Here is a 22,266-nt window from a genome sequence, read left to right as displayed (position 1 = left end):
CGCTCAGCCAAAATTCTTGACCTTCAGAAGGGTCCCTTGGTATTGGTGTTGAGTTCTCAGTCCGATCTGGAGTGATGTCGTCAACGCCGCAGGCAACGTCGTGATCCTGCTCTGCCTGTCTTTCTTCCTGAACAAGCCTTTCAAAGACAACTCGGTCGTCGTGATCTGCCCTGAGAATATCCATAGCTAAGACTTGATCTTGCAAAAGCAGCAGGATGTCTTGAAAACCTATTCTCGTAGCCTCGAGGGCTGTGTACTCGTCTCCTGCGACTATTCCGTGCATAATCTCTTCGACATCTGCGAGCTGCAGCTCAACTGCTAGTCGAGCTGTAGCTGGAGGGAGGCCTATTAGATTCATGTTTTTTCAGTAAGCTCCCAATGAAAATTGAGTGAGTCGCGTGTGTAGAACAATCTGGAGAGGTCTGCTGAATGAGAAGGATTGAGCAAGGAAATGGTTTGTCGGAATGTAGGACAAACGATGCCGATTCGTGCCACAAAAACAAACCCACATTCCACCACCGTAGCTATAACGAATGCCTGAGAATACATCAAGCTGCAGCGTCAACAACTCGGAAATTGAGACTGAGAGAGCTGAGGCTGTAATAACCGACTCAGTGTTATTAGGATCAGATATCGCCGTGCCGGAACGTCTAGACTTGAAGTTGGCATTGCCAATGTATTGTCATTTCGGATTCCAATGACTTGATGCGCGTAGTCACAGTTATTGATGTACCTTGACCTGTGGTCTGTCGTCGTGAAGGTATATATACATCACTGTGATGGTCTGGTGCAGAACAGCGGCAGTAGCTTGAGTAATAAACCCCACTATTGGCTAGTAGTGATCTTACTGGACCCGCGGATCAAGTTGCAGGCGAGGTATCAACTTATATAAGATAAGAATATACAAGAGTTAATTATCTTCGTTAGAGAAAGCGACGGAAACTGACTTTGCACACGCATCATCGACCACTGCTTCCGAAATTTCGTCTAAAAGCTCCGGCCTTAGCGAGCTTCTGTCAAGGCGTTCTACCGCCTGTAAGGATCAAAGACGATCATTCAACACGAAGTAGTTCCAAAATCAGATTTCGGAACTCCCCGTCGAATATATCTCGCCTTTCGCGCTTATCTTAATTTGTGAAAGAAACCACTCCGGGCTGTTTAGAGACAAATTCGATTTTCGGACGTTTGAACGCAAGACTTTTGCGCAGATGGAGAATTCGCTGGCGAACCTCCGCGGTGCCGCTTATACCCAATGAACCATAACTCTGTCTATCGAGCCGATTGGGGCTGTCCATGTCATGAATATCATATCTAAGGACATGCTTTGAGCTACTGCCAGGAATGTGATGAGGTCGGCAAGCTTCTCTCGCACCAACCTTCTGCCGCCGCAAGTGAGCCTCGTCCTTGAGCTGGGTACATCCGAGAAAGCGCTATAACAGAGCATGATATAATCTTAAGGAAAACCAGGAACATTACAAGCGCGAAAGTGCTCGTAGTGCTATCTTTATCAGACTACGGTGTAAAAGGACCTCTTGTTTTCGCTCGGCGGAGGGCGAGGTGCACTAAGCTGATTTGGATAAGGTCGGTATTTAGAGTTAGATTACCCCTAACTATTGACCATCACCTTTCCCAGTTTGCATCACCACCTCCCCGGCGGAATTTCCCCTATAGTTGTAGGCTAAAGGGTACGCAGGTTTTCCAACGACTTCCTCATCAGTATCAAAAAACATCCGGTCAGTAATGTAAATCCAAAATTCCGTAGCGATGACGAAGCCCTTGTGGGAGTCTTGGCCTTTGAGCTGAAACTGGACAAGGCTCGAGCTGAAGATCGTTAGAAGGGTTTTTAGCTGGCTTCTACCGAGGTCTCGCAACACTCACCGCTATCAGACTGGCAGGCAAATACATGGTCGCGATCGTTGTGAGTGCTTTAAGCGTGTTCGAGCCCTTGAGTGTGTGTGAGCTGATTTTGGAAAGTTTCTGGTTCTCCTCTACATTGACAAAAGCGATTCACTTCAGGACCTCTAGGTTTTCCTGCATCGCGCGGCATTGCTCTGTAATAGGACCTTGTCACGTCGCGCGTCGAGCACTTTGGAGAGCTTGCGCATGCTTTTCTTTTAGCGTGGCTCTCGAGAAGAAATCGGCATTGACTCACTAGACCATCTGTGTCTTTGGTAAACTTCCTCAACATCGCAAGTCTCCGTGTGTGCACTTCAATGAGGTTGTTGGAGTTTCTCAGCTCACTGAATGACCCGCTCGCCCCCTCCCAGGGTAGCTCTTGAAGTCTCTTACAGAGGCTCAAGTTCGACTCCAGAGCTGTTGCGGCTCTCCACAAATGCTGCTTAAGCAAATATAGATCTTGGAGATCTTGGAAGGTGACCGCAAAATCGTGTTTCGTTGGTCTTCCCACCACCGAAAAGCAGGCTTTGTAGCTCTGTCTTACTCAGCAAGGTTGCCACGAGTACGGCGTGGCATGGCGATCCTACCAGTTGCATTGCATCAGAATGTATAGCATGAACATACTCTTCAAAGCTGCTCAACCTCTCAGTGAGACACATCTGGTGAATGAGCATTGGATCTGAAGTGGAGTGGCTTTGGGGCAGCGAGTTTTGGTGTAGCATATTTTCCAACAGGGTTAGAAACGAGCGGGACGGCTGAATTAGAAACCAGATACATCGATCCTCTTCGCCATCATAACTTTGGTAAGTCCCTGTTTGCCGTAACGACCAGGGATTTCCGGAATGTCGCCCGTTCTTTTCAAAGTAACGCAGCGTATAACATAATTATTTCGATCAATGGGTCAGCGTCTACAAGACAGAAAGAAGCAGCAGACTTGCCTGGAAATGGGTTTGCTCTGTGGTAAAAGCCGTCCCGTATCTGCGTGTCCGGATAGCGGATGCTCCCTGCTCCGGATAGCGGATACTCCCGCTGGTGGATACTCCCGATGGTGGATACTCCCGATGGTGGATACTCCTACATGGGGGGTACGTGGTCGTTGCATGCGTTCTTGATCTTGAAGTAACAGCGATGCTGACGACTTCCATTCGCTCGCACTATCACCTTGTTGAATTAGTCCTTGGGCAATTTTCTCTCCCTGAGAGCTGTGAACCTGGGTATTTAGAGTCCTTGATCAGCTTCCAGGATAGGTCGAGACGGTCGCCAAGCACAGAAAGTGCAGTCGACTACGTCTACCTGTCCCATTTCCTGGAGCACGGCCTAGATGTCAACTCTAAGTGTCGTGTACGATGTAATTTCCAATTCAGCGCCTATGCAAGCATTGTCAGGATCGGTGGGCGAGTGCATCTCGTATCAGGTTGGCTAGTTCAATTTTCACCCATGAGTCCAAATCATCTGCCATAGTCACGGCTGGGATTAGAGTGCAGTGCTTGGGCTTACGCGTTGTTGCAATCGCTAGAAGGGGTACTAAGGCGTATACGTATAAAGGCGCTGTATTAGATAGGGTCAGACCACTTAAGACTCCTCGTTTGGCCTAGGTCTAGCTGTTAGGAGACACGCGCTCGTACGTTCCAAAATAGAGCGCTCAGAAAACACGAGCTCCTGGGTAGAAACCGGATCCGCTGCGGAAACGGCCTCTTTCTCATCAACAAATTTACGTAATACTTGACTCACTAAGAAAGGGTATAAAAAGAGGTCTTTCCGCTCTTAATAAGGGCTCACCTTCCTACTATCAATCTACCATACTTCAAGGATCACACATCGCCCATCATCTATTACGCATCTTACGTTTTCTCGTCCCATTTCGGTCAGTACAACGGCAAATATCAGCGAACAGATAAGATACAAGAATACCCTAGCTGACGACACAGGATCTTCATCAAACGACCGAAAATGCACGCCAACTTCTTTCTCGCCCTTCTTGTTCCTGTCAGCGGAGCCCTCGCGCAGGCTACTTGCGCAGAGGCGCCTTCACCCGCGGGCCAAGCCGCATTGCAAGGAGCGTGCAATGCCTTTGGCTCTACACGTACCGACTGTGCAACCGGTGTATCCTTAACTCAAATTTGGTACGCGCCCCCAGGGTGTAACGCGGCAGGTGTCTTACGACTCCGGAACACTTCCCCGAACAATCGAAAGATCGTCCAGGTTCGGTCAGGTCCTCTAGTTGCGAATTTCTGGGTTAATGGGGGCGGCGAATGCGTTACCAATCTACCCCTGACAGTAGTGCGTGGTTTCGGTGTGTGGGAGAATCAGTAAGCAGCCTATAGCGTTACTTAAGGATTCTATAGATGTAAAGGTTATGATAGAATCTTCTAAATAAGTAGCTATTTGGGCGGGCCGGACTGATACTATCAATAATATATTGGTGTTGTAGAACAGAACGTTTGGATCTATCTAGTTAACGTGTGATCAAATCCTTAGTACGCGGTGTACTGACAAGAAACATTACCAAAAGGCGCACACGTCCCAAGACTATTGTTTTAAGCTATCGCCAGTCTTTGGCGGTGTGCTTTGAGAGAGCTGCATCGCAACAGTGAGATATTCCTATATAGTAGGTTAAAAACCTAACATACTATTCTTCCTTTATCCTCTCCTCCTCCTCCACCTCTTCTTCTTCTTCTGCTTCTACCCATCCCCTCTTTCCCTTCTATCCACTCCGTACTGCCGCCTTACTACAGCGCATATTCATAAATATTCCGCCCACTCAGCTATATACTAAAAGGCAAACTACTATTATTTATAACCTAGAATCCGCATGTACTTTAATTCTTTAATTCCTCATAGCTTCTCTTTGTTTCCGTGGTAGGCCTTTGCGAATATCTAAAAGCTCGGCCTTTGTTGATGCACTGTCTTGCTTAGCTTGTTCAATCCCTTCTCTTAATAACTGCATCTCAACTTGGAGTTGTTCTGATGCGCTTTCGACGTTTGCAAGCCGTGTCTTCATGCTAGCTAACGCTTCCTCCGCGCGTTCGTTTTCAATGCAATGACTCTGTGCTTCCGACGCTAGGCGCTGCTGCAAGCCCGCATTCTCAACTTTGAGGTGCTGGATCCGATCTGACAGGGCTCTGTTAACCCGCTCCGGTGCAGGACTTCGTGGGCTCGCAATCGGTTCACGACCTAGCACTTTCGGAATATAAATCTGCTCACTAAGCGTACGGCGTGGGTGCTTCTTCGGCCTGGCCATGCTGTCATCGTCTCGTTCTCGCTTGACCGTGATACTAACACTGTCTGTTGCTGATCGTTTGATAGGAGGAGCACGAATATCTTCCGCGGTCAATTGGGAGATATATGCTGGTATTGTTAGCGTCTTGTGCGTATCAGGGGGATGGATATGGTGATATACATACAAACAGTAGAAGAACGCTTTGGCCGGATTACGATACCGTCTGGAGAGGTAGCCTTGGGAGGGCCCCATGAGCGTCTCGAGGGAGGCGCAATGGGGCGCTCTCCTCCGTTTTTGATCCAAGAACAGGCATCCTTGAAGTTCCTGGGAAACATTGTGGGGTCTAGTTTCAATTTCAACAGCTCTTTCACGTGCCCCGCCGCTAGGAAGTAGTAGCGGATCAGGGCTGAGACACGATGGATAGCCTCCGATCCCCCGGCGTCGTCTCCCACGTCGCAAAACGGCGCATGAAAAGCCACAGCGCTGGTTGATGTAACAGACTGCAACTCCTCGCCATCGGCGGTCTCCGCGACACGATAGAAGCTCACTTCTGCCTCATCGGCGTGGACGTGTGCTACAACGCGATCGGTCGGTTCTTCAATTTCTGCGCCTGGGGCGTATGCTCCGATGACGAGGAGTTGCTTGTGCGATGAGCGTCCGAGCGATCTCCAAATGGCCCTGCTGATACTGAAGCTCGATTCGTCAAACTCGATCCATGTCAGCCTTGCGCTTCTCGGCAGGGCACGAAAAGGACCAGGGAATGTTGCGCGAGCCCATGCTTGCACACTTTCATTTGTCAGTGGCAATTTGGCTTCGTTGTTTGTGGCCATGCTGGCAATGGCTGCTGTATTATCCGATAAAACCACTCCGGCTGCGTCGTGACGTAGTGCTACCCACCGAAGGTATCCTGGGCTAGAATGAGTATAACAATACGTAAGAAGCGGTGAGAGTCATGGCCATAGGCAGCGCATTGGAACCAGAGTGTTATGGCGGGTTGGAAAATCTTTGGGTCGCGATCTGGTCTCGTGCATCGAGGAGCGCCTCGAGCCGCGGCGCTCTTCCGCTGCATCAAAGCGGGGCTGGGAAATAGCAGGTGGCTGGAAGCGGCAGGTGCACCGTCGTCACATGGCAAAGCCAACATCTTGACATCAACGTCGTTCGAACAAGACAAGTTGGCAAGAAGCCTGTAGTGGAAGAAATCGCTCGGTAAAGCGAAGAAAAGCGTAGGATGCTGAAGCTATTGCTATGCGCTCGCGCCAAGGACTATGCCGAACGAAAGGCCAAACTCAGTCCAATATTGAGGTTGACCTCAATTGACTGCAAGATTCTGGTGAGTATTTGTACGCGCACTGAAGTTGTGGCACGTTGAATGACAGCATCTATGTTTCTTTACATGTAACCACAATCCCCAGCAATCATCCGATCGACACGTCGTTCTCATCGCGATAGCTCGCGTACCTGTCGAAAGTAAAAGGATCATACAGCGAATTATACGAATATGCACCAATATAGTCCAAGTGTACCTTCACATGATCCATGTCCTCTTCTTCATCCTCCTCCTCGTTGATCTCTTCCTCTGTTGAATATTCTGTATATTTGATGTATTGGGGATCGACCTCAGATCGAAGCTGCACAAGGTTGACATATGCCGTCTTTCACGCCTGAGAGTATGGCGGACCAGACGCGCGATTGACCACAGCATCAAGTACATCGGCATCCACATGCACACAGTACGTGTACCTCGGGTAGTTGAGCGTCGCGTTGGTTTCATTGCCGTTCTCCGCCTTCGCTTCGTCGCTCTCGACCCATGCCTTGAATATGTCGCGGACTTGGTCGACCGTTGCACCGTCCAACGTGTTCTTGTCTTCCTTTGGTGTCATCTCCAACGTGTCCTTTAGATCCTCTCCTTGGACTATGTCGAGTCCCCTTTGCATTTCCTGATTAATAGCTGCTAAGAACTTTGTCCATGTATCATTTGAGGCGTAGTCGCAGCGGTACACTAAAAGACCCCATTTCTTGTGCTTACGGTCCTTGATGGTCTCACGAATCTTGCCCGTGAACTTCCATTTGTTGTCCCGCTGGATTGAAGTTTTGAACGTTGTCCCAGCTTGACCGAAAGTGGAAGACATGTGTTGCTGCAGTACGTGGGAAGTCAATGTGCCGTATCGAGTGTATTGAGTGTATCGAGTGTATCGAGTGTATCGAGTGCATCGGGGGGACGGTGTCAATGTCGCTAAGGTGAAGGCCCGTAAAACTTGGGTAGGACCTTTCACAACAAGATGACGGTTGATTAATCCTGGCACGAGGAAATTATTGGCCTTGCAAAGTACAGGTCTTATCGAGTGATTAGCTGTGAAGTTTCAGTAATGAGAGGAATGCGGCGGGGAGTCACTGGCTTTTAACTAGGCGCTTGCTGTCCACGCCACATGGTCGGTGTTCGAAGACTGAGGGCTCACACGCTACTGGCAATATCGCAGTATCTTATTAAGTTGATATTTCTAGAATTAGAAATACCTCCAAGTTGCTGTCGGCAGCCTTGAACATTGACATGACACAGTTAGAGACTTTACGCTACCATTGTTAGTAATAATACATAGAGATATAATGTGGAATTACTTGCGTCTATTGCTTGATCAGCATCTGCAACATGACTTCTGCGACCTTTTAGCGTTATTGTGGTAGCAATCGGTGTTAGCGCAGTGATATCGATCTTCGACGTTGAGATGGCGCCGTCAGGACAGTCCCGCGCTCGCAGCGAGAATAGAATTGGTATGACCCTTTCACGACGCCATTCTTTGCCCAATAGGCGGCTGAACTCAGGCCATGTCATTAGTTTCCAAACCTAAGCATGGCACCTTTGGTTCCAAACACAGATATTTGGGTATGACGAGACTATTTTTCAAGTGTGTTGAAGTCATGCGTGTCATGTCTGCTCTTGTATTGTGTGTCATGTTCGACCAGATTGTCAGTTCGGCATGCCAGAGTCCTGTCAGCATCGATGTCCGAGCAAGCATCTTTAGAGACGCTGCAATTCTTAGGACATGTCAAACTGGTGCGAGGAGGCGGGTCTTCAGCCTTGCAACAGGCGACCTGCTTGCGACCCTACGGAATGTAAGTGCGGCATCCAAGTCAGGCGATCGTGATTTAAATTGACAAGCAAACTTCCCACTTCCTCCCGAATAGCTTCGACTTCGACTTCGTCCTTGTCACGTTTGGCATTAGAGCAGTCGAAAGCTGCTAACGTTAGATTGGTGTCGGTGTTGGATATTTGCCTCTTTCTTCCCAGCTGCCGTACGCCAAGTTCATTCAATATTGCTGGGTTCTTCCAACAGTATCGGGCTTTCGTGTCTTTTGTCAATGAGCTCCACCTGCTACTATCGCCGCATGCCACGAATTCTGCACTGGAAATGAGAGATGAGAGGTTTAGAGACTCAAATCAAAGTACCTTTACAGAACCAGCGATATCTCAACTGAGCGTAGGCAGTGGCTTGGTGTTGGCGGATACGCTTCAAGTTGACGCTGACATAATAGCCTATTTTGGGAATGGTTGCCAAGATGCCAACCCTTGGAAACGAGGCTCCGGCAGGAGTCAACTCCGTCCGCTCCGCCCGGCACTTGTGAACTTGTCGTGTCAGGTCCACAGTTCTAACCTCGGAAGGCAACGGTTACTAGTCTCGTGATTTACCATGGGCGCCTCAAACCAGAGATGCCATGTACTATCCACGGTACCAATTTGCCATGAGTCCTAGATGCCGGTCCTACAACGGCGAATTCAACATCCTATGGCCCACATCTAATCTTGTATAGGCATGATGGATCTGGGGTACCCCGCGGGGGATCTGTATATGTACCCCGTGCTGCGTCGCGTGGCCATCAAACCATTATCCCTCGATACAATAAAATCTCTTTGCATGGCTCTCCTACTTCATCGTTAAAGCTCGCAACCAATCATCACTACTTCCTTCACTATGACGACATACCCCATCTCAACAACCGCCATCGTGAGCGACGTCCCCAAAGACGGCCAAGTCCAATGGCGCAGACAGAGGGTTCAGCTGCGAGCGCCGCGTGAAGACGAGATTCTGGTACGCATCATCGCTTCCGGAATTTGCCACACGGACCTAGTCCTTTCTTCGATACCACCAGGCGCACCGGGATCTTCGCCGTATCCCAAAATTCTAGGCCACGAGGGCGCAGGATTTGTCGAACAAGTTGGAAGTGCAGTCACCCACGTAAAAGAGGGAGACAAAGTACTGTTGAGTTTCGATTATTGCGGCAAGAAGGAGTGTCGCGCCTGCACAGAGGAGACTCCTGGGTACTGTGGCGAGTTTCATGCCAAAAATATCTTTAGTGTGCCCGAAGTGTATCAAGTTGAGGATGGAGGGCCCGCCAGTGGACTGTTCTTTGGCCAGTCGAGCTTTTCGAGTCTGGCGTTGGTGAAGGGCACATCGGCGCTCAATGTGTCGCAGCTGGTAAAGAATGAGGAAGAGCTGAGGTTGTTCGCTCCAATGGGATGTGGGTACCAAACCGGCGCGGCTGCTGTTACTGAGCTCGCAGACGTGACAGAGCATGATACCGTCGCTGTAGGTACCAAAGCTAGAAATTTTAGGCATTCATAGCTGACGCAGATTTCACAGATATTTGGGCTCGGTGGCGTTGGTATGGCCGCAATCATGGTACGTTGGCTGCTATTCAGCTTTTCAATCGGGCTCGGGCAACATATTAATCTGAAATTCCAGGCCGCAAAGATACGGGGCGCCAAAACGATCATTGGCGTAGATAGAGTACAATCCCGTCTGGACCTGGCGAGAGAGATTGGGGCTACTCACGTGATTGATACATCCAATCTTCCCTCTCTAGCAGCTGACCTCAATACGGCAATCAGAGAGATCGTCCCGCTAGGGACAAACGCAAATTTTGACACAACTGGTGTGGTCCCCATAATTGATGGCGGTCTGCAAAGCCTGCATTCCAAGGGTCAAATGATTTTGATTGGTATAGTGAATGGGAAGAGCATGGATCTTGACCTGGGCCTACTATTGAACGTATGTCTCATAGATTTATACTCACAAGGCCTCGCTAATTCACGGCAGTACGGATCTGCAATTAGAGGTTGCCTCGAAGGCAATGCGAAGCCATCCAAGGTAGACGCTCCGGAGGCATCAATAGAGACATGGACTAATTTTGAATTTCAGTTCGTACCCCAGATGATTGAGTGGTATCGTGAAGGAAAGTTGTAAGTGTTAACCGTTCAACTCTCCGTGATCTGCACTAAACATCGCTTCAATAGTCCTATCGAGAAGTTGTCCAAGACATACTCGGTAAGTGCACATAAGTCAAACTTGAGGAAAGGATTAAACTAACAAGTGGAAGGCCGAGGACTTCGACAAAGCTTTGGCTGAGATGCATAACGGAGTGACAATCAAGCCCATTTTATTATGGTAGATCATGAGAAGTAGCGAATTTTAGAACAGTATGTTTGTGTATCGCGCCTCCAAACGCGATGAAGCAAAGACCCAATAAACGAACAATCAAGAAAAAACATCTCCATATTCGCGCACTTGAGATTGGTTCTGAGTAAAACACCGGCTGCTCTTAAGATTTGAGAACTCGCACACCTACAAAGCCGCAGGATCAACATTTCGCGCCGCTGTCACGTGAACGCCAAGGAAGGATAGTCTGTGCCAGGATAAAATATATTATTTACCCAGCAGCTAGTTTAGCTTAATAAAACTTATAAATATAAATTATTACTTTTATATTATAATAAATTAGTAGCTAAAGTATTTAATAATTTTTATATTTTTTATAATTTTAATATAGCTAACTGCAATTTGCGCAGCTTTAAAATTAAAATAGTATTTTAGCTTTATATTATTAAAAACTTTATACTTTAATATAACTAATTTTAAATTAAATTTTAAAATTAAGTATATAATTATATTTTATCGCGTATTTAGTAAGTAGTATTATAAAAATTTTATAATTTATATAATAATTATACTTTTGCAAAAATATATTTAATATTATTATTAAAATACTAGCTTATTATAATAAATAAATATTGCACTAGTATAGCTACTAAAAACTACTAAGTATAGTAAGTATTTTTTTAAAAAAAATTTAAAAATAGCAATATAATAACTTTAAATTCTAATTAGCTTTTATTAATATAATTATAATTTACTATTAGTTAAGCAAAAGTTTTTATAAAAGCTAATATTTAGTTTATTTAGCAATTTATAAACTTTTTTTATTATTTATAAAACTATAGTTTAGTAAAAAAAAAAAACTAATAAATATTAAGCAATTATATAATTATACTTAAAACTTTTGCTATTTTTTTTTTTTTTACTTTTTAGAACGTACTTATAAAAATTTCTAATTTAATAATACTTTTATTATAAAAGCTAAATATTTTTAAAATATTATTATTTAAAATTAAAATTTAGCAGTACTTTATTAAATATACTAAAAATAGTAAGCCTGCTAAATCCTACTAAAGCGCTTTTTATTATTATTATTTTTTTTTACTTTTTATTATTTTTTTTTATTTAAAAAGACATATACTGCATAGTATTAATTTAATTATATTTTTCTTTTATTAGAATAGCCTGCTATATTAATTAATAGTAATTGCTCTAATATTACAGCTTTTACTATAATTTATAATTTATAGCTTTTATTAGTTTAATTAGTTAAATAATAATTAGGCAGCTTTGCTTTATATTATAGTACTTTTTTTTAAAATTTATTAAAAATACTATTATACATACTTATAATTTTATAGCCTATTTAAATAATTTACTAAAATATTATTTTTTTATACTTATTAAAGTATTTAAAGTTACTATTAGTATACTTAAATTTTATAAAATATTTATACTATTTAAGGCTAAACTCTAGTATAGTATTATTTTTTTAATTTAAAGAACTTAGCCTACTTCTATACTTAAATAGCTTTTTTTTAAAAATTAAGCTAAATTAGAATATTTGCTTACTTAGTTATTATATTTAAAAAAAAAATAAGCTGCTAAATAAAATATTAAATATAAAATAAACTTTTTTAATATATAAATATAATTATTTATTATATTATAATTTTTTATAGACTAAAAGTGTGCAAAATAACTTTATACAATAATAGAAATTTTTATTATAATAATTTTAATAATGCTATAAAAATAATATTATATTTAATTATTACTTACTTTATTAAATTTATTTACGCATTTAATAATATAGCAAATTTATTAAAAAGTTAAAAAAATAAAAAATAGTAGTAATATTTTATTACTTTTTTTATTTTTAACTATACGCAGAATTAACTATATATTTATTATATATATTTTTACTATAGTAGCAAATATATAATAAATTTTACTATTTATAATTTTTATTAAAATTTAGCTTATACAAAAATACAAACAGAATAAGAAAAAAGTAGTAATTTAGTATATAGTAGCAAGATTGCTAATTTGTAACTTTCTATAATATATAAATACTATTATAATTATTTTATAAAAAAAAAAAATTTTTTTTATAATATATTTAAAAAACTTAAATTTAGGCATGCATTGTACAATATTAAAATAAATAATTAAATTAGAAAACTGCTAGCTAAATAATATATAGCAGCTGTTTCTATAGCTACTAAATAATTTAAATTTAATTTTAGTAACTAAATTATAATTAGGCAAATAATAGCAAAAAAATTACTAAAAATTATTAACTATTGCACTTAATTACTAGAATAATTTTTATTAACTAACTTAAAATTAGTTTATTACTAAAAAATTACTTTTAAAATTTTTATTACAGCAAAGTTAATTTATTACGCAAAAAAAATTTAAAAATATATTTATAAAATTTTAAAATAATATTAGCAAAATATTATATATATATACTTAACTATTACTAACTTTTTAAAAAAAAAAAAAAAAAATAGAGGCCTGAGCTGCTATTGCAGCTATACAATTGTAGTTAAATTCGAATATTGTAGCCTATTAAGGAAAAGCTTCTACGGCTCTAAAAACCTTAATAATTTAATTAACTATATAGCTAGGTTTAATAATTGTCTAATTAAATCTAAATTATATTAGAATAAACTTGAGTTATACCCGAGTTATATCTTAATTATATCTGAATTATATGCAGTAAACTAAGTTCAAATCCTGCAGTTTCTAACAATAAAAGCTGTATTTTTCTTCTTTTTTGCCAAATTTGGTCACCTACCTAGGTAAAAATCCAAATTTTTGCAGCTTAATTTTTTGTAACTGACTTTAGAGAGCCTCTTTGCCCTCGCTATAGCTATTAATTTACTAACTTAGTACAAAGTTTTAGTGCAAAGCATTTAATAGTAGTTTAATAAAAATAAATACTATATATATATAATTAAAAGTAATAGTTTAGCACTACTATTAAAAAGCAATTTTTAGCAAATATAAGGGCAATATAGCAAATGTATTATATAACTAAATTAGCTTAGTAATAATATATTAATTAGCTACTAGACTAGACTTTTTCTAAAAATAAAATTTACTAATAGTAAAAGCTTTTTTTATATATAATAAAACTAGTATTTATTAAAAGCTTTATACAGAAACCTTCGCCTTTTAATACAGCTATAATATAATTAAAGTAACTAAAGTTTTATACTAAAAAAAGTTAAAATAGCTAATAATAATATATAAATAAAAGTAATAAGTAGTACTTTAAAATTTATTTTTAAATAAATTAGTTTTTTTTAGCTAGATATATCTGCGCGCAACTATCTAAATAATATAGCAAATATATTTAATAAAATATACTATTAGAATATTTGCATTTTTATTAATACTATAAAAATTATTATTGCTTTTTAAATAATAGCTAAATATACTATTTATAACAACCTGCACTAATATTTTAAAAAAATAGCTTTTTTTTAGTATTAGTTAAACTTAAAACTAAAACGCAAACTAAAAATTATTAAAAAAATAAGTATAAACTAATAAGAAAAAAAGCTAAAATTTTTTTAAATTTAATTATTTATTACTTTAAACTGCTTATAAAAAAAGCAATATATTTTTAAAAATTTAATAGAAAAATGCTTTTTAATAAAATAATTTTTAAAAATTAAATAATTTTATTAGAATGCTAAATACAGTTATAATAATAATAATTAGTATATTATATATGCGTAAAACTTATTAAATGCGTAAATTTAAATATATTTATAAAACTTAAAATTAAATATAAAATTTAATAATTTTTTATTTATACTTAAAGAACGCAAATACACATTAGTTAAAATTTTTTAAAATAAATTTAACTAAAATAAATAATTTTTTTACTACTAGTATAGTAACTAAAGAAATAAAAGCTTAAATTTTTTAATAAATAATAATACTGCTTATTGCAGTTATTAATTAAATAAAAATTTAAATTTTTAGAACTAAGGCTACTGCAATAGCAATTTCTAACAATATAAAAATAATTCTAATATATAATAATAGTAAAAATAGCAAAATGCAAATATAGCTACTGCACTTTATTATAATAAGTAAAAAAAAAAATAATAAAATAAGTCTGCTTTACTTTTTATATAAAAAAATATAAATAAGTAGAATTTTAATTACTTAAAGTAGCTAAATATTTAATAGCTAAATAACGCGTATTCTAGCATAAATAAGTAATAGTATAACTAAATTTAAAAAATATATTATAATTAAAAATAGTACTTTAATAAGCCTAGTACTTTATTTTAGAATATACTCTTGCATAATAGTAAAATTTTCCCTATATTTAAAAAAAAATAAAAAAATTATATAATTTTAAATTATAATTTAGCTCTAATAACCCTGCGTTAAAAAAAGATTATATAATAAATAAAAACTTAAATAATTATAACTTAAATATATAGGCTTGCCTAATAACTAATAACTTAATAGCAAAAAAGCTATATACTAAATAATTAAATAGTAAAAATAAAACAGTTTATTTTATTAAATACGTGCAAAAATTTTTTTTTTTAAAAAAATATTTAATAAATTACTAAATTTACTATTACTTTTATAGTTATAAACTTTTTTTTAATAATTAGCTTTACACGCACATTAAACAAGTATATAATAAATTATATAATATTTTTATAATTATTTAAAAAAAACTAAAAATAAATAGCTTATTATATACTTTACTTAACTTAGCAGCTTAAGTATCTAAGCTATTAAAATAATTTTATATTATAAAATTAAAAATTTTGCTACTAATAAATAAAGCAATATTAGTATAAAACTAGTATAAATTAAAGCTTAAAATTAAAAATAAACAATAATAGCTAAATTTTACTATTTATTTAAACACTAAAGCAGTAATTATATTAGTAAATAAGTTTTTTATTAAAAAAAATTTTTAAAATATAGTATAAAAAATGCTAAAAAAGCCAGTTAAATATGCTAGCGTAGGCCTAGGAAAAATAATAATATTTAAATTAATATATATTATAATTTATATACTATTGCGTACTAAATTTAATAAATAAATTTAAGCTTTATAGTATATTTGTATATATATTATTCTAGCACTTAAACTAAATATTTTTATTAGTATAAATACTCTAGTATTACAAGTAGTAGTTATTAATATTAAAAATTAAACTATAAAGCAACTAATATACAAAAGCATACTTACACTTTTTATTATTAAATTAAAAAATAATTCTACTAAAAAAAAGTATAAAATTATAATATAAATAATAATAACTATTTTAGTATATACAGCACTTAAAGTGCGTATTTATATATTTTAACTTTTTTTATTAAAATATAATTATATTTTTAAATTTTTAAATATACTACTACTAGCTTTTTAAGCCTATATAATAATAATACAGTTTAAATTACTAAAAATTATTATTTATAATAATATTAGCAATTTAATTTACTTATAATAGTATATTCTAGTAAAATATGCAATACTAATAGAAGTTAAAACAGTTTATTAAATAAATAGTAACTAGTATAGCCTAGCAGCTTTACTAAATTTTAAAAAGTTATTTAAAAATAAACTTAAAATTAATAATAATATTATAATTTTTAAAAACTTAGCAGTAGCAAAGCTTTTTAAAAAAAAAGCAATAAAATATTTTTTAATATAAATAGACTGCGGATTTATTATAAATATTTTATTAAAATACTAAATATAAATTAATTTAAAAAATAAGTAGTAAAATGCTAATATTTTTTTTAAAATCTATAGTAAAAAACTATATAATTAAAAATATATTAATAATATTTTTAACAAACTCTAGGAGCAAAGAAAGCTAAAGCCTATAATAATACTAGCACTATTTCTAGTTTTAGTTTTTATAATTTAGAAAAAATTAATTAAGTAAAATATAAACAGTATAAGCACTATTAACTAGAAAAAACAATTTATTTTAAATATATAAAAAATTAATAAGTAAATAATTAAAAATATATACTTTTTAATTATATAGCAAGATATTATTAGCTAACTGCAGGGAGCTTGCTATATTACTATAGTAAATAGCTTTAGTTTTTTTTACTAGTTTAAAATTTGCCTAGAAAATTACTATAAATTTATAATTAATACTTACTATAAAATAAAAATACTTAATATTTGTATTATAAACTTTAAAAACTTAGTAGCACACGTATAATACTACAAAGATAATATATTTTAAAATATAGCTAAGTTTGCTAAAGTATATATTAATAACTTTATTATATTTTTTAAAACTTTTAAAAAATATTTATAATATTTTAATTTTTTCTTTAATTAAATTTATAAAATAAATATTTTACTTGCTTTAAACAAAGCTTTTTTAAAATATTTTTTAGTAAAGCTTTTAGAATATTATATAAATATATTTAGTATTACTTTTATAAAAAAAAAAATAAAAGTGCTATAAAATATTAAATTTTTTTATTATACTTAAAATATAAAAAAGTATTATAGTATAATTAACTTTTTTAATAATTATATGCTATACCTAGCCTAAATTTTTAAACTTTTTACTAAACTTAAAACTAAACTATTATACTTTGCTTTTAAAAAAAAAAAAAAAAAAATAGTAATAGTAATGCGCGCAACTATCCTAGCAAAAAACCTAATTAAAAAAATTTTTAAAAATATTTAATTACTATAAAATAATAATATTTAATTATTTTACTATAATAAATTTTAACTACTATATATTAATATTAATTTGTCTAAAGAATACGGCATAGCAGTTATAGCATATTATATAAAAAGAAATTTTAAACCTGTTATAATTAACTTAAATGTACTAAAAAAATATAAAAATAATAAATTATTACTAATTATATAGCTTAAGTAATTAATTAATTTTACTAAATTTTTAATTAAGCCTATTATTTTTCTATTAAAATATTTTTTAAGCCTAAAATGCTAGTATTTTTTTATAAAATTAAAAATAGCAGGACTTTACTAAGTAATTAAAAAACTTAAGCATATAATTAAAATATTATTTAAAATATATACTTTTATAAATTATATTATAATTATAGCAATTGCACGCTAATGCTATTTAACTATAATAAAATTATTAAAAAGTTTTAACTTTTAACTAGCTAAGGCTTTAGTTTACTTTTAGTAATTTAATTTAAATATATACTATAAACTTAGTAAATTATACTTAATACTTAATACTTTATTAAAGCTAAAATTTAAAATTATACTAAAGTTAGACTTAAAAATAGATATACTAAATAATATTACTTATATATTTTATGCGCTAATTATTAAAATAAATAAAAATTTTAAAAACTATTTTAAGCAAGTATATAAAGATAATATATTATAGCAGTATATTATAGTAGTTATATTTAGCAAATAATAAAATAATAAAAATTTAACTTAATTAATGCAAGAACTGCGTTTCTTTTTTAAAAAAAATTTAATTTATTATTAAAATAAATAAAATAAATTAAAACATTTATGCGTACTTAAAAATATAATAAAAAAATTTTTTAAATAAGCTTATAATAGGTTTTATTATTAAGGCTATAACTAAACTTATAATTAAGTAAAAGCTTTTTTTTTTATTTATAAGCTTTTAAAGTACTTAAAAATTTATATTAAATATTACCTACTTTATAAAATTAACTAGACCTAGTAGCATTACTTATATAAATTATTAAAACTTATTAATTATTTTATATAATTATTTAAAATAGTTTATATTAATATTATTATATATCTGCTAAAAATATTTTAAAGTTTTAATACTATACTTACAGAAATATACTAAATATCTAAAGCTATTAATATTATACTTAGCAAAAAATACTAATTAAGTAAAAAATAATTTATAGCTCTTACTTGCACAAACTATTTAATAAATTAAAGTAATTAATAAATTATTATTAATAATAAAGCAGCTACTTTTATTAAAAGCATATTTAGCTAGTAATATAAAGCAATAAAAACTAAGTTTTATACTATAGCTGCTTACTATCTAAAAGCTAATAGTTAATTTAAAAAAACTAATTAAATAGTAAGTATTACGCTCTGCTTTTTTATTACTATTAATTAAAACTATAATTAAGATAAAGTGCTTTTTTATATTTAATTTTTTTTAAATATAAGTATAAATTATTTAATTAAATGCACGCCTTGCAAATATATTATAAAATTTAATTTATATTAAAATTTTAATTTACTTTATATAAAAAATACGCTTATAAAAAAAAACTACAAAATTTTAAAACTTTAATATTAAAAAAAAGCAAAAAAAGTTTTCTGCTTTGCAAAAGTTATTTAAAAAAACTACTATAATTATTATTATTAACTTTTTAACTTAAAACTTAGTAATTATACTATACTAGTTTTTTATTATAATTATAAACTAAAAAATAGTTTTTTAAAAAAAATTAGTTTCTAATAATATAAACTTTTAAAAGTTTTTAAAAAAATTAGCAAAAATATATACTAGATTAAAAAACTGCTAAATTTAAAAATATATAACATAATTAATACTATACAACTTAAACTTTGCTATATATTAAATTAGAATTTTTATTATTATCCTTTTTTAACGCTATTATAAGCAGTTAAAATTAATAGTAATAAAAAGCTTAAGCTTATTAAATAAATTATTAAAAAGCATATTAATAATACTATAGGAAAGCTAGAGTACTTTATTAAATAAAAAAATAAAAATACTATTTATAATTAATAGTTATTTACTGCGCAAATGCGCACTGCTAAAAAAATAAAAAAAAATTTTAATACTAAATTTTTAATTACTAAATAAAAAACCTAGTAGTAGCAACGCATATAAAGCAAATTTTAAAAATAAATAATTTATAACTATTAATTGCAAAAACTAAAACTAAAATTGCTAAACCTAGACATAGATAATCCTAAGCACTTAAATATTAAAATACTATTTTTTTTATATAAATAATATAATTTACGCTTTAAAGACTGCTTTAATACTTATAATATAAAAACTATTTATAATTTTAATAATAAATAATATAAATAGAATGCTAAACTTTAATAAAAATAGTTTAATTTTAGCAGTACTTACTAAAAATAACTGCTATTACTAAAATTAGCTAAAATTCTACTTATTTTTATTTTAGTAATAAGCTTTTTTATAAAAAAGTATTATATACTAAAACTTAAGCCTTAAAAGCATATATAATTTTATTATTAATTAAAATATTTAAATATTTTTTTTCTTTTTAAGCTATTGCATTTGCAGAAAAAAGTAATAAATAAAGTATTTTTAATTTTTACTTTTTTTTTTTAGCAGTTAGTTTCTGCTTCTTTTTACTAAATATTTTTTATTAAAATACTATATTATATTATATCCTAGTAAATTATAAAGTATATTACTTTATTTTTAATAATAAATATATATGTACATATTTAGCAAGCTAAATATACTAAATATTTTTTTTATTATTATTTATTTTATTTACTTAATGCTTTTATTATACTATTATACAATTATTAATTTTATTAAGTATTTAATAAAGTAAAAAAAAACTATTAAGCTTTAAATAAATACGCTTTATACTTTTTTTACTTTAATTTTTAATAAAGCAAATATATAAATAACTTTCTACTTTTATTTTTATTTTTTTAATACTAAATACTGTTGCAATAATTTATTTTAATTGTCTAAAAACGCAATTAGTATACTAAAATATATAATTATAATTTATAAATACTACTGCAGCTAATAAGCCTAATAAAGCAATTAATAAAATTGCTAATAAAACTAATTTATTAAAATAGTATAATAGTAATGCATATAATTTAAAAAAATTAATAAATTTTAATTATAAATTTAATTTTATACTTTTTTGCAGAAAATGTAAAAACTACTTATAATAAATTTTTAAATAGTAGTAAAACTAAACTACTATAAGTAACTTTAAAAAAATAATAAAAAAAATAAAAAATAAACTACTCGCATTTTAGAATAAAAGTATTACTTTTTTTTAGTAAAATTTAAAAATTTTTAAAAAATTTAGCAAAAAGTATAACTAAAAAAACACAATAATAAAGCTTATAAAAGTAAGTAAAAACTAATAATAAAATTTATAATTAACTTTAATACTTTTTAATTAAAAGCATTTTTAAAAATTTTAAAATATATTAAATATTACTACTGCTTTTACTACAAAAGTGTTTAAATATACTAATATACTAAAAAATTTAAATATATAATAGTACTTCCTGCAAATAAGTAAAATAATTAAATACTATTTTATTAATTGCTAGTAAAAATTAGACTTTATATATACTAAAATAAAATTTAAAATAAAATTAACTAAATATAATTTTTATAATTTTAATAAGTAAAATTTTAATTAAAAATTTTACTTATTAATAGAACATTTTCTGCAAAAATACAACTAGTAAAAAAAAAAAAAAAAACTATTTAATATAAAAGCTTATTTTAAAAATAATATTTATACTTTAAGTATATAAAAAACTGTATAAGCTATTATAAATTTTATATTTTTTTTAAAAGTAAATAGCAAAAATTTTTATATATACTGCGTAATTACTTTACTTAAAAAGCAAAGCTACTAAATTATATAACTAAGTTAAAAATTAAAAAATTTAAATTTTTTTATTTTAAAAAAAAATTAAAAATACTATTAAATAATTAACTTGCTTGCTATTTATATTTAAATACTTTTATAATATAACTAGGACTAGTAAATTAAAATTATAAATAATATTATAAAGTATAAAAATATTGCAAAAGCCTACTTACTTAATAGTAAAAAATTTTTATATATAATTAAATATAATTTTAATGCTATAAAGCTAAAATAAAAGTTTAAAATTTTAATTAATAATTTATATTAAATACTGCTTAAAGCAGAGTTCTTAAATAACCCTAATTTTATACTAAATAAAAATTTTATATAAATTTACAATTTAGTTTACTTATAAAGTATAAATGCAAGTTTTTAAATATATAATTTTAATAAGTTAATAAGCTATTTTGCCTACTAAACTATATAATATACTACTAAAAAAATAATAATTAATAGAAAAAAAATAAAAATACAAAAAAAAAGTAAAAATATAAAAAAAAAAAGCAAAATTAAAATAAATTTTATACTACTAAATAAATAGCGTATTGCCTAAATTAATAAAAAGTACGCTATTAATGCTTTTAAAATAGTTTAGCTTATTATAAATAAGTATAATATTAAAAGTATAAAAAATAATTAAGCTAAGTATACTACTATATATATAAAAATTAATAAAATTTTTAAAAAATAATTTTTTAGCTTTTTTTATTATACTAAAAAAAAAATTAAGCAAAAGCTACTAAAGCTCTAAAAAGTATAAAAATTAAAAAAAAAAAAAAAAATAAAAAGCTTTAAAATATAAATAATATTTAAAACTATAAGCGCAAAACTATAAGTAATAATAAATATACTAAAATTTTTAAAAAAAATAAAAATTTTTATAATAATAATAGTAAAAGCAAAAATATTGCTTTTAATTTAAATAAAATATTTAAGCCTTAGTTTAAGCTAAAAATATTTAAGTATATTAAAATTTCTAAACTTTTTACTAAATATTAAAAAATAACTATTTTAGCAAAAAAAAAAAATGCTAATTATAAAGCTTTAAATTTT

At 31.2% G+C, this 22,266-nt stretch overlaps 4 protein-coding genes across 4 annotated transcripts; 2 read left to right on the top strand and 2 right to left on the bottom strand.

Annotated features, from left to right (window-relative positions):
• Window positions 1-3,846: 3,846 nt before the first annotated feature.
• On the top strand, window positions 3,847-4,298 carry K460DRAFT_392946 (uncharacterized protein; the record flags this gene model as incomplete). The annotated part of the gene is made up of 2 exons (XM_040935915.1): window positions 3,847-4,205; window positions 4,242-4,298. The coding sequence occupies 2 exons, from the start codon at window positions 3,847-3,849 to the stop codon at window positions 4,267-4,269; spliced, it is 387 nt and encodes a 128-aa protein (XP_040790211.1). The 3' UTR covers window positions 4,270-4,298.
• Window positions 4,288-6,129, bottom strand: K460DRAFT_307065 (uncharacterized protein). Its single transcript, XM_040930053.1, has 2 exons — window positions 5,301-6,129; window positions 4,288-5,244 (listed from the first exon to the last, which is right to left on the bottom strand). The coding sequence occupies exons 1-2, from the start codon at window positions 5,944-5,946 to the stop codon at window positions 4,724-4,726; spliced, it is 1,167 nt and encodes a 388-aa protein (XP_040790210.1). The 5' UTR covers window positions 5,947-6,129; the 3' UTR covers window positions 4,288-4,723.
• Window positions 6,130-6,345: 216 nt separating this feature from the next.
• Window positions 6,346-7,245, bottom strand: K460DRAFT_414353 (uncharacterized protein; the record flags this gene model as incomplete). The annotated part of the gene is made up of 2 exons (XM_040937668.1): window positions 6,346-6,768; window positions 6,826-7,245. The coding sequence occupies 2 exons, from the start codon at window positions 7,243-7,245 to the stop codon at window positions 6,532-6,534; spliced, it is 657 nt and encodes a 218-aa protein (XP_040790209.1). The 3' UTR covers window positions 6,346-6,531.
• Window positions 7,246-8,846: 1,601 nt separating this feature from the next.
• On the top strand, window positions 8,847-16,425 carry K460DRAFT_414352 (NAD(P)-binding protein; the record flags this gene model as incomplete). The annotated part of the gene is made up of 7 exons (XM_040937667.1): window positions 8,847-9,699; window positions 9,754-9,792; window positions 9,856-10,161; window positions 10,210-10,352; window positions 10,407-10,437; window positions 10,490-10,557; window positions 16,410-16,425. The coding sequence occupies exons 1-7, from the start codon at window positions 9,085-9,087 to the stop codon at window positions 16,423-16,425; spliced, it is 1,218 nt and encodes a 405-aa protein (XP_040790208.1). The 5' UTR covers window positions 8,847-9,084.
• Window positions 16,426-22,266: the final 5,841 nt, after the last annotated feature.

The sequence above is a fragment of the Cucurbitaria berberidis genome, assembly GCF_010015615.1.
Source record: "Cucurbitaria berberidis CBS 394.84 unplaced genomic scaffold K460scaffold_2, whole genome shotgun sequence".
Lineage (NCBI taxonomy): Eukaryota > Fungi > Ascomycota > Dothideomycetes > Pleosporales > Cucurbitariaceae > Cucurbitaria > Cucurbitaria berberidis.
Note: the sequence above shows the minus strand (reverse complement) of the source record. Positions and strands in the feature narration are given on the sequence as shown.